At 38.2% G+C, this 15,841-nt stretch overlaps 1 protein-coding gene across 1 annotated transcript in view; it reads right to left on the bottom strand.

The window, feature by feature from the left end:
* LTN1 (listerin E3 ubiquitin protein ligase 1) overlaps positions 1-7,379 on the bottom strand; it is a 70,329-nt gene extending 62,950 nt beyond the window's left edge. Inside the window, exons 1-4 of the mRNA XM_061194007.1 lie at positions 7,251-7,379; positions 2,183-2,386; positions 1,597-1,695; positions 848-1,078 (exon numbers count right to left, since the gene is read on the bottom strand). Coding sequence (XP_061049990.1) covers positions 848-1,078; positions 1,597-1,695; positions 2,183-2,386; positions 7,251-7,292 — 576 coding nt within the window. The 5' untranslated portion in view covers positions 7,293-7,379. The remainder of the gene's footprint in view (positions 1-847; positions 1,079-1,596; positions 1,696-2,182; positions 2,387-7,250) is intronic.
* Positions 7,380-15,841: the final 8,462 nt, after the last annotated feature.

The raw sequence follows: 15,841 nt of genomic DNA, 5'->3' as shown, positions 1-15,841 counted from the left end.
GTTTTTTCCAGTCCACATATCAGGAATAGCAAATAAGGAGAGAAAAAATGAGGAAGGACAGTATTGTGTACAAACTAAAAGCCACAAAAGTTATGGCTGATATCAGTCTGGCAAAACTGTTGGCCAAGTGTTGGAGAAATGTATATCTGTTAATGGGAGTACAAATTTGTATGGCCCTTTGAAGGGCAGTTTATCCATATCTATAAAAAATTTAAACCCTGTGACCCAACATATAGTTACTAGAAGTTCTGGTAACTCCCACTCCTACAGGGTATGAAGAAATCTATTCAAGAATGTTCACTGAGGCACATTGTTTGTTATCATAAAAAACCGGGTAAATATTTAAAAAAATAATAAATAAATAAACCTATTCTTTAAAAAAAAACTGGGGAAAAATCCCAAATGTATATTAAAATGAAAGAAGTTAAATAAACTGTTGTATATCTATATACACAAAGGAATACCAGGATGAAACAGATTTGTATACATGTATTGATTTGGAAATATGGGGAAAAAAAGTTTAGATTTGATTTTTAGATGTATTCTTTTTTTAGATTATATATTACAAAGCACATATCTAAACTTTTTTAGATACGGTAAATTAAGACATTAAAATAAACAGGGAAAACTTAAGTCATTTAGAAAGATGCAATCCAAAAAGTTAATTATGTTTAAAAAGCCAAAATGGTCAACTTTGATAAACACCGTTTAAAAAACGCAATCTTCCATTGAAAATATTTCACTTCTCATATCCTCACAATGCTAGGTAAAAGAGCTGCCTTTGTAATACGCCTTATATCCCTTAAATACTTTAAAAAATAGATACAGAATGGTTCCAAGGACTTACACTTGTAATTTCATCCTTACAAAATGCTATGGCTTCAGGTTGCTTGCTTGGAGGGAAAGCTGCTTCAAAGGCATCTTTTGCTGCAGATGCAGCTGGTGTGTAAGTATCACACTGAGCCATTAGCCAATAGCCCATTAAACTTTTTAAGTAAGGAGCCAAATGTTTCTTAACTTTAAGGATAAGCTTTTCAAAAGCTTGCTGTGTGGCTTCTCGAACCCGGCGGTCATGATCCTATTGAAAATATAATATGGTTTAAAACAGCTCTAACCCATAAAAATAAATACTGACATTTCTGGGTATGCGATGAGGACCCATTAATAAGAATTCACCTATGCACAAACCTAAACTAAAATCAATAATTATATTAAAAAACTGATTAATTTTTCCTTTTCCCCACGAGATAAAAATGACTGTATTCAAGATAGAGTCAAGGCTAAGCCTGGAATAAATAAGCAATTCATTCTCATTCTTCTGCAGCAAGTATACAAAGAAATTACATTGTCAAAATTTACTATGACTTAAAAGTATCTAGGTAATTCTATAGTAAGGACCTAACAGACTCCTTTTTACAACCCAACATGATCCAATCTGCATAATAATATTAACATAACATTCCACAACCCTCACCAAAAATGAATCATATAAATTTGATAGTCCCCACAACTTCAACCAGAAACAAAAACAAAAAACACAAAAAACAAAACAAAAAAACCACAACAGAAATAAACTAGTCAAGTCTTAATACTCACAAGTGAAATTTTGCAGAAAATTCTTGGCCAATATGGAAGAACTCCTTTCACAATTTCCGTGTCTCTCTCTGTACACATGGTTCCAAATTCCTGCATAGCCTAAAATAAATTATTAAAATTGTTAAGGATCAACAGCCATAATACTGGCTGTTGATTATATTTATGCTGTTCTAGAAGCTTAGTCTATTTTATGTAACGTGAGAATACACCATCCCTGTTTGTGCCATATGGGACTAATCTGAAGAGTTCCTTTATAGGTTACTATGGTAGAAACTTTTCAGTTGTTTTAAAAAATATATAAAACGTACACAAACAAAAAAAAAACCATTTAAAATTAGAGAGTCAAAATTACATTACTTAATAGGGAAAAATGTAAAGGCAGAATTCCAAAGTGATTCTAAGAAGTGCAGAAGAACTAACTTATAACCTAGAAGATAAGTATAAACTAAAGTCTGTGTCAGAAAAAAGTACAATTGTAAAAGTACTTATTAGTGATGATTCTTCATTCTTCTTTACATAAAAAATGCCAATGACATTTTAACAAAAAGATTTTCTTGACCATTTTAATGAAAACAATAAAACTTGCTTTTAGTTTTGTTGTGACATCTTTCTTTGAAAGTTTCCGCAGCACCATTCGGAAATCAGAATCCACAAGACTGTCTATTTCTTCAGCTCCCTGAATAGCAGGAACATAGCCTAGGTCACTGTGAAATGTTCCAAAACCAATAAATCCAGGCACTGTTCCCTGTTCCTTGGCAAGGAGTTCTGCAGCTCGGCCACTGTTTGAAGGCTGGTAAGAAAGTAGGTAGAAAAAAAGTCAGAGTCAAGGAAGAGTTCAAAATTTAACTTTGAGTTCTTTGGAGTACTTACTTGACAATTCCCACAATGAAGCAAACTTCTATTTGAGGACTTTTTCCCCCTAGCTTATGCATCTATTGCAATGTTCCCCAAAGATAAATATTTTGTCACCAAGAACTTAACAATAATGATCCTAGGAGCTATTTCCTGGTTTCCTAAACATCAGAACCATGTTTTTAAAGTTGTGATTACAAGCCATTAGAGACTCATGATATCAACTTAATGGGCCATGACAACATTTTAAAGAAATAGAACAAAATTTTAAAAATCAGAACGCATCACATATGGTAAGAATAAGTACTGTTGTATTAAATTTTTTATTTCCAACTTTTGTATAAATAGTATGTACACACACATATGTATACTGTGTAGTGATGCAAAATTAACTCATAAATATATATCTTTTCATTCACCCACTCATTCAACAAATATTTATTAAGCAACTACCCTAGGACAAGTCTAATGATAGCAACTTCTAGACCAGGAGTTCCTTGTGGGCAGACATACTCATTTCCACATACCCAAAGCCTAACCAAATCTCTTTAGGCTAAAATGGTTACAAATTACATTAGTATGTACATAAAAATCAATACAATGATCAGGATATAAGATACACTCCTTTGTTCTGAAACACAGTCAGTGGCTTGTTTGATACACAATATAGTAGCTTCCAGTACTAAAAATTAAAGGATTCTTTGTGACAAAGAAAGAAAATATTTGAACTGTTCAAAGAAATTAATGTATTCATTGTCATCTAATAGGAAAATGCCTCAGTTCAATGTCCAGGATGACATCACAACCCATCTAAACTCATCTATTTCTTATTCCTCCGTAAGAATGTCTGAAAATCCAAATCCAAATGTGTGATTCAGTTTGTTCATACCTAGCAAAACTGTGTTTGGGAAAATCATTTATCAAGGAATAATAATCTGTACTACTTTCTAAACTGAAATGAGTGACCAGAAATGAAAATGATGGACTAGATATTTTTTCAAAACAGTAGCACTTGGCCTAATTTCAAAAAAGGTTCTCTATTTTAAAACTTTATTAAAATGAACTAAAATTATTCAGTTCACCTTTCTCAATACTGATACATGAATAAAGAGCTACAAAGGAAGTTAGTGAATTATAATTCTGAAAACTATGATGACATTAAGACATTGGAATTTTACCTATAATCTCATGTGTGAACAGTTTTATTATGAAACAGAATAATGAAATAGTATAAAAAGCTAAAAGCTAAAGGAGTCAAGGCTGAATTCTGAACTGACCTGAAGACCAGAGCTGACAGTGATAACTAGGTGCAGAAAAGGTATCAGATGTCCAGTTTCACAGAAACAAATTATTTTCAACTAATTGTATCTTTTTTCAATGTCTACTTTGAACTTAAAATGTAGTTACTGTTTCTTGTTACTTTCTCCACTGTATGTTAGATGCTCATACCCACAGTTCAAAAATTAAGAACCTCGATACTATTTCTGGCAGTTAATTTTCTTATACTACACCTACTTCATTCTTTTGTGCCTGGCTTCTAGAGGTATAATATTTGAGGTGGCAATCCTGAGTCTACAGTTTAAAGACCAAATTCAGGAAGCTTTCGGGATCTTTCACCATCTGGCCTCGACCTCTCCAGTCATCTTTCTAACACTTTTTTCTTCCCTTGTCCCACTTCCTCCTCCCTGCTCCCTTTTGTTCCCACCACTTATGTTCTAGTTCCAAACTCAATACAAAGTTCCCCGAAAATGTCATGCCTTTTCACAATCTGGTCTTTTTATTCATTTTTTTCAAACAGCAAACATGCTTCTTTTTTTAAAAATTTTTATTGGAGTATAGCTGATTTACAATGTTGTGTTAGTCTCAGCAGTACAGCGAAGTGAATCAATTATACATATACATATATCCACTTTTTTTTTTTAAGATTCTTTTCCCATACAGGCCATTACAGAGTATTTGAGCAGAGTTCCTTGTGCTATACAGCAGGTTCTTATTAGTTATCCACAATTTGGTCTTTGTGTAATCCTTTCTCTCCCTGACAAACTCCCACTTATCCCTGAAAACACATTCATGTTTTCAACATTTGCCTCTCAGGTCAATCACCGTTCTTTGCTGTTCTCCCACTTTGCTTCTACTGATACCTGTACCATAATTCTTTAATATATTACAATTATTTGCTTACTTATCTGTCTATCATCAAACTAATAGTTCAAGAACAGAAAATTTCTCTATCATCTCTGAATACATGGCATTCAGTATTCAAAGTCTTCTGTTGAATGAATGACTGCCACTCTGAAGTTCAAATCCCAACTCCACAACTTCCTGACTACATGAATTTAGGCAACTTAGTTCTCAAAGCTTCAGAATCATCATCTTTAAAATGAGACAACAGTCACTAAATCATTACTTAGGTGTAGTCAAGATTAAACATAAGTATTCAAACCACCATAATAATAATTGATTCCAGCAAGAATTATCAAAGGATGCTAAAAACCATTAAGTGAAAGTCTATGAGAGAACAGGTTATTCCTAAATTACTACTCCACATATTATTTGTTAATAGCCAATAAAAAGAGACACTTATACAATGGACATCACCTTAATCAAGTGATTAAACATATACCACCAATAACAGGAAAAACAGGCATTATGTGTCCCTGTGGTGTGAGAGGCACTGAGAAATACACATCATCTATGAAGCATTTCTGTCAAAAACTGTTTAACTTGAATATAATTATAAGGAACAATTAGACAAATCCAAGTTAAGCAAATCAATCGCCTAGACTCTTCCAAATTGTCCACGTCATAAAAGAATCTTCCTCCAAAAAAAGGCACTAGGAAACTGCCTAGATCTAAATGATAGCTAAATGGAATGAGTGATCCTTTCATGGATCTTGGATGTTTTAAAAAATGCTATATCTAGGGACTTCCCTGGTGGCTCAGAAGTTAAGAATCCGCCTGCCAATGCAGGGGACATGGGTTCCAGCCCTGGTCCGGGAAGATCCCACATACCGCAGAGCAACTAAGCCCATGCGCCACAACTACTGAGCCTGCGCTCTAGAACCCACAAGCCACAACTACTGAGCCCACGTGCCTCAACTCCTGAAGCCCGCACGCCTAGAGCCCGTGCTCTGCAACAAAAGCCACTGCAATGAGAAGCCTGTGAACCGCAACGAAGTGTAGCCCCTGCTCACTGCAACTAGAGAAAGCCCACGTGCACCAAGAGCCAAAAATAAATTAAAAAAATTTTTTAAATGCTATATCTAAATAAAACTCATAGAGAACAATATTGAGATGACTATAGAAATCTGAATATGATAATGTATATTATTAGATAATAGTATTATACTGAAGTTAAATTTTCTGCATGTTATAATTGCTCATGGTTGTGCAGAATGGCGCTGTTTTTAGAATATACATGCTGAAGTATTTAGGAGTTAAGGGTCATGATTTCTGCAACTAATTCTCACACGGTTCAGCAAAATACATATATTTAGAAAGAGAAAGCAAAAGTGACCAAAGATTAACAATTGGTAATTCTAGGTAAAGAATTTATGAGTTGTTGCTCTAATATTCTTGCAACTTTTCCTAATATTTGGAATATTTCAAAAGTAAACATTGAGAAAATTTTTTAAATAAAAAAATAAAATTAAATGAGGATGCAAGTAAAGCATTTAGGAGAGTACTAACACAAGGTAAGTTACTATTATCACTGTTACTATTATTAACCTCCAAAACTGATTAAGTGACAGATCTAAGAAAATGTGGTACTGGAATCACGAGAACTGTTTCAGAAACAGGAAAAAAGCATCCTCATAAAATTAGACTGTGCCATAATAAACCTAGTACTATAAAAAATATCATTATGGCATCCCCAATCCTGTAGGTTTAGCCCACTCTGGGGTTTAAACAAGTATTTAGTGAACTTCTACTATATGCTAATCTTTGTTCTAGGCTCCAAGGATAACAGCAGCAGATAAAAACGCCTGCCTTCATGATACTTATATCCTATACTAATATCCTAGTGAAGCAAGACAGTAAATGAAGCGGGACAGTCAACTAATATGTTAAAAGTCATAAATGCAATGGAATAAAATAAAGCAGGAAAGGAGAAAAGGGAGCGGGGGGGGGAGGGCTACAACTTAAAATAGGGTGACCGGAGACCTCATTGAGATATCTCGGGCAAAATTTGGAGGCACCTAACAAAAGAGCGTCGGGGAGCCTGCCAGGCAAGGTCAAGGTTCGGTGAAGAGATAAGCGTGGCCAGATGGAGTGAGCGAGGCGGAGGGAGTTGAAGATGGGGTCGGAGATGGAAAGGGGCCGCAGCAGACCATGCACCGTGTATGTATCGTCGTAATGGCTTTAGCCTTTACCCCGAGGGATGTGGGGAGCCACAGCAGGTTTCTGAGCGAAGAAGCGACATGATGCGAGATACCGTGCACACCAGGCTCACCTTAACTGCTTCCCACCCAATTCCCTTGTTCACCCCTGCCACCCTGGCCAGGTAACCTTCCTCTTGAAGCTGACACGGAACCAATTCTTAATGAAAATGTTGGGGGGGGGAATATGCTCGGGTGGGGACAGCTCTGGCACGGAACATCTTTTCTCTCACGACTCCCCAGTCTGCTCAGAGATAACCCACCCCGCCCGCGGGGACGCACACACAACAGAGAGGTCACACTCGACACGCAAACACACGCCTCCCCACAGCCGCGCTCCACACATCCTCCGGCCCTGCGCCGGGCGGAGCCAGCCACTGCGAGGCGAGGACTCCTAGGTTGGCTGGGCCACCCCACACTCACCCTCAGGTTCCCCTTGGTCCTCTGCTTGTTCTTCCCGCCCATGGTCGCGGTCTCAGCGGCACTCTCACCCCGCAGCCCCCGAGTTAACACGGCCGAGCCACAACTTCCGACCCCTTGCACCGGAAAAGGGCCCACAGGAACGCCTTCCCCTGGCCCTCCCCTTCCGTCACCCACCCCGCCCACATGCCGCCCCACTTCCGCTCCCGCCTCCTGCCGCGTCCCTGGCCATCCGTGGCGGGATATGTCACACTTGTGGCCACGCCCATCTGAGTGACGTAACCCCTGCCCAATAGGAAGCCAAGCATTGGACCAATAGCGCCAAACCCTGCTTCTTCGCTTTCCTGCAGCGAAGATTTGTTCCCTGCTTAGCGGGTAGGAGACCGGCATGGGCCATAAGGGAGGTATTTTCATACAAGGGTAGCAATGGATTGACACAGTAGTGGCTGAAGGAAGATGGGACAATGTTAGACCTTTTAAAATGCAATTATCGGGACTTCCCTGGTGGTCCAATGGTAAAGAATCCGCCTTCCAGTGCACAGGGCGAGGGTTCCATCCCTGATCGGGGAACTAAGATTCCCACATGCCAGAGGGGCAGCCAAGCCCTCGTGCCACACTACTGAGCTCGCTCAGCTCAACGAGAGAGCCAGCGTGCCACAAAGCACAGAGCCCACGCGCCCTGGAGCTGGCGAGCCACAACTAGAGAGAGAAAACCCGCAGGCCACAACTGGAGAGGAGCCCGCGTGCCGCAACGAAAAGATCCCGCACGCCTCAAGGAAGATCCTGCATGCCGCAACTAAAACCCAACGCAGCCCCCCCCCACAAAAAAAAGCAATTATCACTATCACCTGGGTGTTCCTTAGAAATGCAGACTGTCAGGCCCACTTTGGGACTATTAAATCAGATTTTGCATTTTTAACAATGTTCCCAGGTTTTGTTAAAATTTGCAAAGTAGTGCTCTAGGCAATATTCTCTAAATCCGCCCCCCCCCGCGTTTTTTTCCCCCCCATATCAAAAGTGTTATGTGCAGCTTTTAGAAAAGAGGGTAGTGTGGTAGTCTCTCTTAAAATTTGAAATTTACAGGTTTTCTAGTTAGTGATTTTGCTCCTCAGAGTCACAGTAGAGAAACATAAGCACATGTTGCTGGTTATTATCTCTCATGCCCACATACTCACCCTATTATAGTCAACTCCATGATACGGAGGCTCTGCAGACTATTTCTCCTTTAGTCAACTGGCTTCCTGTTAGGTTCCTTCAACGGGGGGCGGGGGACAATGGACTAGAAGGAGACGGAAAGAGAAGAGGAAGAAGGGACTTGCTCCATACTGTTACCATCATCTCAGCAGCAGCGCTTTGCCCTGGTAGCAGCAATTGGTTTAGGCAGCAGTTGTTTTCCGTCTCCATCTTTTTTTTCGACAATCAGAGTCAACCTCATTGCACACCTCAGGGGTACCAGCAGCAGCCAGGCAGGACCTTTCCCCTCCGCGGTATGAGTCCTAGCTCCATGGGCCTCCTCCTTTGAGCTCTTAAGATGGCCTGTGATGCCCCCTTCTCAGAAGTCAGAGCCCCAGCATCACGGAGTACCTTCTTTGAGCTCCAGAGAGCAGCTCCAGCCAGGAACCACCCTCTCTTCATAGGCTTGAACTGAGCCCCAGCTTTTCCAGGCCCTCCTCCAAACTTCTAAATTCGGATTACCCCAACCTCTTCTTTCCTTCCTTCCTTTTCTAGCCCTAGTGATAGTAGCTGCTGTGCAGTAATCACCTCTGTGTTACCTCAGGATTCTCTTTTTGCTTTTATACTCGTTTTTAATCAATCTCCCATGTTAAATTTTTTTCTCTTTAAATAAGTAGTGAAGTTTCTGTTTTCCTGACTGGACCCTGATTTAAAAATGCATACAGAGACATGCTGCAGGATGTTCACTAAAACACTATAATAGCAAGATAACTGAAAACAACGTAGTGTCTATCCATTGGGGGAATGGCTAAGTAAATTATATCTATTCTATGGACTATTAGGCAGCAGTTAAGTGAGGTTTATCTGTACATACATGGGAAGAATTCTAAGACATTCTTAAAAGCAAATAGAGTAATATGTACAGCATAATACCATTTGTGTCTAAAAAATTTATAAAACAATATTATATGGATACATATATATTATGTAAATACACAGAAAAAAAGGCTGCAATTGGTATGCAATTATCATACCAATCTGATAATTGAAGTTAATCCTTAGGGGAAAGAGGTGGCAAGAAAAGAGATTAGGGTTAAGAGTTACAGTCAAAGGAAATTAAGCCTTCGCTGTAAGATTTTATTTTATACAAGGAGAATATATTCATGTATTAATTATGTAATTTTAAATAAAAATAAATATTTAATCAAGTTGTTTGTATAAAATACCTTACATTATCAGTTGCACAAATCATAGTGTCCTCTTAAGAGTTATACAGTATACAGTATACAGTATACAGTATACAGTATACAGTATACAGTTATACAGTATAGCTGGAAAACAGCTTACCATAAGAAATAGTACTAGATATCAGGCAATTCACTGATAATTTGGGTGTCACATATCAAAAATGCTACAGGAGGGGGAGAGTAACGTGCTGGAATAGTCAGAAAGACTTCCTGGATGACAACTTCAGCCCAAAGCTTGGACAAAATTAGGAAGAGCAGAACCTAGGGAAGGACACTCTAAACAGGACTAGAGAGGGGCAGAGTTAGTGAACTAAGGAATTAGCATGGCCTTTGGAAAGGCCAGTCAAGAAACTGGACTGACTTCTGTGCAGGGACTTTTATCAGGGAAAAACAACTTGAGGGAAAGGACCAGTGTGATTATCCATGCCCTCGTTTACTATTCTTACTTCAAAATATCTCATGATTTCATTTCTTTCTATTTCCTTGACACTGCCCACATTTCATAACAAGGATCCATATCGCTTGATGTAAACCCTCAAACTATTCCAAACCACGCAGGTCTCTGTTTGATTTTCCTAGAATGCCATTTTATAATTGGTTTGGGCATTCGAAAATAGTCTCCGTTACGTAACAGTTCCCAGTGGTTGTCTCTTTTGAAGATGAGTCCCTCTTAAACCAGAGTACTCTAAACAGTGCCTACCAAAGTGGTAATATTATGTCAATTCTAATCAAAATATCCATAACTCTAATGTAAACCAAAGTCTTAATGAACTTTGGACACATGATTTAAAAGTTTATCTGGAAGAATAAAAGGAGAATCAAAAGGATATTTTTGGTAAACAATGAAGAGAGAAATCTGTCCTATCAGATTGTAACATCAATTTTGATGTTATAAAATAATAAACAAGTTCTAAAATAAAAGACCTAATTAAAGATAATTATAAAATCCAAAATACATAAAAATTAATATATAGGTGCAGTACATAGAGGAAAAAAGCTACAAAAACTTAAAAGAGTTATAACTAGAGAGAGGATGGGAAATTACAATAGCTGAGATGTCAAATCTTGAAAGTTAAGTCTGTAACCCATGTACTCCCAAAAGAATTCTCAGTAAGATTTTGTTTTCAGATATCACAAAACTATCTCAAAAGCTCACCTGAAAGAATAACATGAAAGAATAGCTAAAGATATTTTGAAAAGCAGGCATAACAATGATTTGTCCTTCTAAACTTCAAAGCTCAAAATATTGCCGTAACAATCCTAATAGTGTTGTTAGGAATAAGCTAAAATAGAATGGCAAATCCAGAACCCACATTCAGGCTCTGATAAAAGTGGCATCTCAAATGTCTGAAGAATATGGATTATCCAGCAAATATCATTGGAACAACTGCTTGCCTTTTGAGAAAATAACTTTAGTACCTACTTCATGCAGCACTCTAAAATGAATTGATGACTGAATGTTAAAAATGAAGCCATAAGATGTGGCACGGGGATACACACACACGTCATTAAAGTACAAAGAAATATATGGGGGGACTTCCCTGGTGGCATAGCAGTTAAGAATCCGCCTGCCAATGCAGGGGACATGGGTTCGAGCCCTGGTCCAGGAAGATCCCATATGCCGCGGAGCAGCTAAGCCCGTGTGCCACGACTACTGAGCCTGCGATCTAGAGCCCGCGAGCCACAATTACTGAGTCTGTGTGCCACAACTACTGAAGCCCACGTGCCTAGAGCCTGTGCTCTGCAACAAAAGAAGCCACCACAATGAGAAGCCCGTGCACTGCAACGAAGACCCAACGCAGCCAAAAATTAAATAAATAAATAAATTTAAAAAAAAAGAAATATATGGGAATGATAAATACTTTAGGGTGGAGTTAATACTGCCAAGGAACAGAATTGTAATCAGCAGAAGTACACAAGAGGATTTCAACCACACTCGTGTAGTAGAGTGGTAAAGTTTTACTTGTCGGTAAAGTTTTCTTAAACTAGTTGGTAAGATTATGACTATTCATTTTTTACTTCTTTTTACCTTTTTGTATAAGGTAAATATTCATAGTAAGATAAATAGTATGAATGTTACATATCTACTTCACAATAAGATTTTTTAAAACAAAAAAAAGTTATAAGGTTATATAGACATATTTTTAAATTATCCTGGAGTAGGGAAAGCATTCCCAGTCAATGCTCCAAAGACAGAAAACCATAAAGAAAATGATTGATACATTTAAGTAACATTAACTTGAAAGTGTTTTTTTTTTTTTTTCTATGTCAGAAAAAACAAATAGACAAACTTGGGAAACATCTGCAACATTAACTAGGTGTTAATATGCTTACTGTTAAAAAAAGTTCTTACAAATAACTATTTTAAGGCTTCTTATTTAGGTATAAATAAGGCATAAACAGGCAATTCACCACGGAAGAAATAAAATTGACCAGTACTCGTGTAAAAAGTATTAGCCCACACTAAAAGTCAATTGAAAATAACATAAACCAATGTAGAGTTTTCCATCTATTAAACTGGCAAAATAATAATCAGTGTTGGTAAAAATCTAGGGCAAAGGAAATTTTAGAGGTCTTGCAATTTTCATTTCTCAGCCTTTCACAAGTGCAATCGGCAAGACAAATCCAGAGTTTGAGTGAATTTCCACTTCTAGAAATCTAACTTGAAGAGATAATAATGGATGTTCAGAGCAGCTTCGTTTTTGAAACTAAACTAAACCAAACCAAACCAAACCAAAAATGTTATGATCTCACGACCAAAACAGTGAACTGCTGAAATCAATTACGGTACACTCAGACAACCGAATACAAGACAGTCTTTAAAATATTTAATGTCATGGAAATGTTTACAACCTATTGTTTACTTAAAGAAGGCAGATACAAAGCAGCATGTACAGTATGACTTGTTTAAAAAAGGAAGACAACATATACACATATGCAAAAGTAATATACTAAAAAATAAAACATAAAACAAAAATTTGTCTTCTTGGGCAGGAGATTATGGGTGAGTTTTATATACAGTTATGTGTACATTTTCTACAATGGTCATCTTTTCTAGTAAAAATATATTGCTTACACTTATTTACATATATTTGGGGGGCGGGGAAAAGCAAGAGAACAAGTTTACAAAATCCAAAATGCCAAACACCCCGGTGGGGGGGGGGGATTAAGCCTCCATACTGTATGAGCAAAATTCCTATATTCAGTCATCCAAAGCAAATTATTATTTAGGAACTATTTGAAAATAGTTAATTTGAAAATATTTTAAGAACAAAAGTGATGGTGTATCAAAAATTACTCTTTCCAAGAATGTGTGTATACGTATAACTGAATCACTTTGCTGTAAAGTAGAAGTTAACACAACATTGTAAATCAACTATACTTCAATAAAATAAATTTTTAAAAAAGAACTCAGGTAAAATAAGAACTTTAGGCCAATAAACTTAAGAATTTTCTTTCTGAAAAAAATCACTTTTTCCTATCATATTGCATTTTGGGTTAAATTTAGTGTTATTTAAAGAATCATAAATTAGAACTTCAAACTATCTCAGGAAGACAATATTGTTGAGAACACATGTCATTTAAACTTCTCTGAAACTACTTAAATTTCTTTCAAAAAATGTATCCGTTTAAAACCAAATAAAAATTTTTTTAATATCAAAAAAATTAAGCCTCCATTTCAGTAATTCCCTGGTTAAAATCGGGAGACACCCTGATCCTCGAAGGTGCCACCCAGGTCCCAGAGAGCATCATTCCTCCAATCATCCCAGCTGTTAGCAACATCCGGGAAATCCCAAGAGAGTAAAAGATAAGCATTAAAAAAAAACAACAACAACCACCACCACCCAACAAAAACCGTTATCTCAGCACCAGAGCTGCAACTGGCACGGCTGCAGGAAGCCCGTCCGAAAGACAAGCGCAGGACTCATGCCAGGGTCAGAATCCTTTCACCAGATCCGAGTCCAGCTGTCCCACCTGCGGTTACGCTACCTGCCCAACTGCCCAGCGCTCACCACGTCTCCGACCCTCCCGGGTTAGTGCTTCTGGGGCGCGCCGACGAAGGCGGGGCGCATGCGTGAAGCGTCCTAGGGCCCCTCCCAGCTGCGTTCTGTAGCTGCACGTGCGGCGGTCCTGCACGGGGGAGGTGCGGGGTTGTAGGAGACGGCCGTGGTGCCTGTTAAGGCCCAGCGCTCTTGGGAGCCGCTCGGGACCCCGGTTTCCGTAGGTAGCCGGGCACCTGCCTTTCATTATGAGCCGGAATCCTCCCTCGCCAGGCCCTGTTCCTCGAAGGGGTCCGCAAAGGGCATTAAGGCCTCCATCCTTACTCCACGCGGTGGGATCAGATTGCCAGATTGTGCTTAAGTGGAAGCACATGCTCCTTGTACCCCCTTTTGCAGAATTTTTGTGGGCCCAGTTTGTACTATGTAGTTGTAATCATTGTTTCGGGGGGCAGCGGACTGGCAAGTTATGTACGTGCACCTGTCCTTATATGCCTTTAACTCTTGGCTGCCTTGTAGCTTTAATGGAATTTCACGAATGGTACATTATGTTGGGCTTCCCTGATACACAGCTTTCTAAAAACAAAAACAAAAACAAAACGGTGTCACAGTTATTTTTATACAAGTGCCGAAAGTAATCATCAGTTGTGCACCGCAGCAGATGCAGTTTATCAAATTAATGTGCAGATGGTAGGACGGGCTTTGACTTTGTTACTCCAAGCTGAACATTTGGGCTTGTGGGATTAATTTTAGAATGTTTAAATTTTGTTTTGTTTTACTTGACTCAATAATACTATTGTTTGTACAGGAATTACTTTTACAAATAAAAATGGACATGTAGTCAATGTTTCCTGCCCCCACTCTTGCTTTCTATAGATCTTTTAATTTTTAAACATGATTTGATTTGGGACTAAGAGTTTCTTTTAAGGGTTTATCATTATTTCTTTATAGATGATTCCAGTTCAAGATATTTTTCAGATTAATACATGACAAACTGTCACTGTGGAATAAAGATACATACTGAACAATTTTACATTTAAGGATGTCTATATATGAAGTACATAATCATTGGTAAAAGTCTAAGAAAGCTATATTGCCTCTAACATTTAATTATAGTTTCTTACAGCTTTTATTGTGTCTCTCACATTATATAATGTAGGCAGGACCATCTAATTTGCTGTTTTCTAATACTTCCATCCACTCTCCAAAAAAATTTATTAATCATGAGGTTGGAAAATCTGTACTTCTCTTGGTCACTGTGTTAATAGTCCAATGTCTAAATTTGACAGGTCTGTCTGGGAAGAAAACTTATAGTGCTACATTATTGTAGTCTATGTTTTTATATTACACTTGAGATCTATATATTTACACATAACAATGTGTTTTTTATTAAAATAATGTACAAAGACTAAAAAAATTATAGCAATTTAGTCCTGCTGAAAGTAACATGTGCATCACCTGGCCCCTTTGGTGGCCTCTAGGGATGTCAGTCTCATGCTCTGTGGGGTATTTCACCCAAATCTGGAAGTGGCCGGAGGGAGTCAGAAACTAAATGTCCAGCTGGTCCAGCTGGCTGTGTGGTGGCAGCGGAGGAAGGACTGGCATTTCCAGGGCAACTGACAGGGCACTGGGGAGGTGGGCAGCATGGAGGGAATCTGAGGAGGCACATAAGATTTGCAGCCAATATAGGCACTGTGCTATGAATACCATTTGGATTCTTATTTGAGTTTATATTTAAGATCTATCCACATTGCCTTGTTAGTTCTACTTTATTACTTTTGATTTTTACTTGGATAGTATGTAGCATAATGTATTTACTGATTCACTTAGTGATGGGCACGTACATTGCCTCCAACTTTTTACTAAGATAAACAATGCATTGTCCCCCCACGCCCACCCCTCTACCCAAGTCTGACTTTTCAAGGAATACCCAACACACAGTACCAAGCTGAGTGCTAGCAATTAGTAAATATTTAATAAACACTTTGGAAACTGATTTATGGAGGGCCTCAAAATCCAGGTAGTGTGTTTATTTGACTCTAGGTCAATTTGCTGAAAATAAATTTACAGAAGGCCACTTCCAGAGAGAAAAATTTGTCAAAATCCAATTTTCCAAAAATGAATGCTCTAAATTACCAGTTTGATGAATAGCTGAGGCCTATTAAAAAGTTTGAGC

The sequence above is a fragment of the Eubalaena glacialis genome, chromosome 6 (assembly GCF_028564815.1).
Source record: "Eubalaena glacialis isolate mEubGla1 chromosome 6, mEubGla1.1.hap2.+ XY, whole genome shotgun sequence".
Classification (NCBI taxonomy): Eukaryota; Metazoa; Chordata; class Mammalia; order Artiodactyla; family Balaenidae; genus Eubalaena; species Eubalaena glacialis.
The sequence above is the reverse complement of the archived record's forward strand: the minus strand, read 5'-3'. Positions and strand labels throughout refer to the sequence as shown.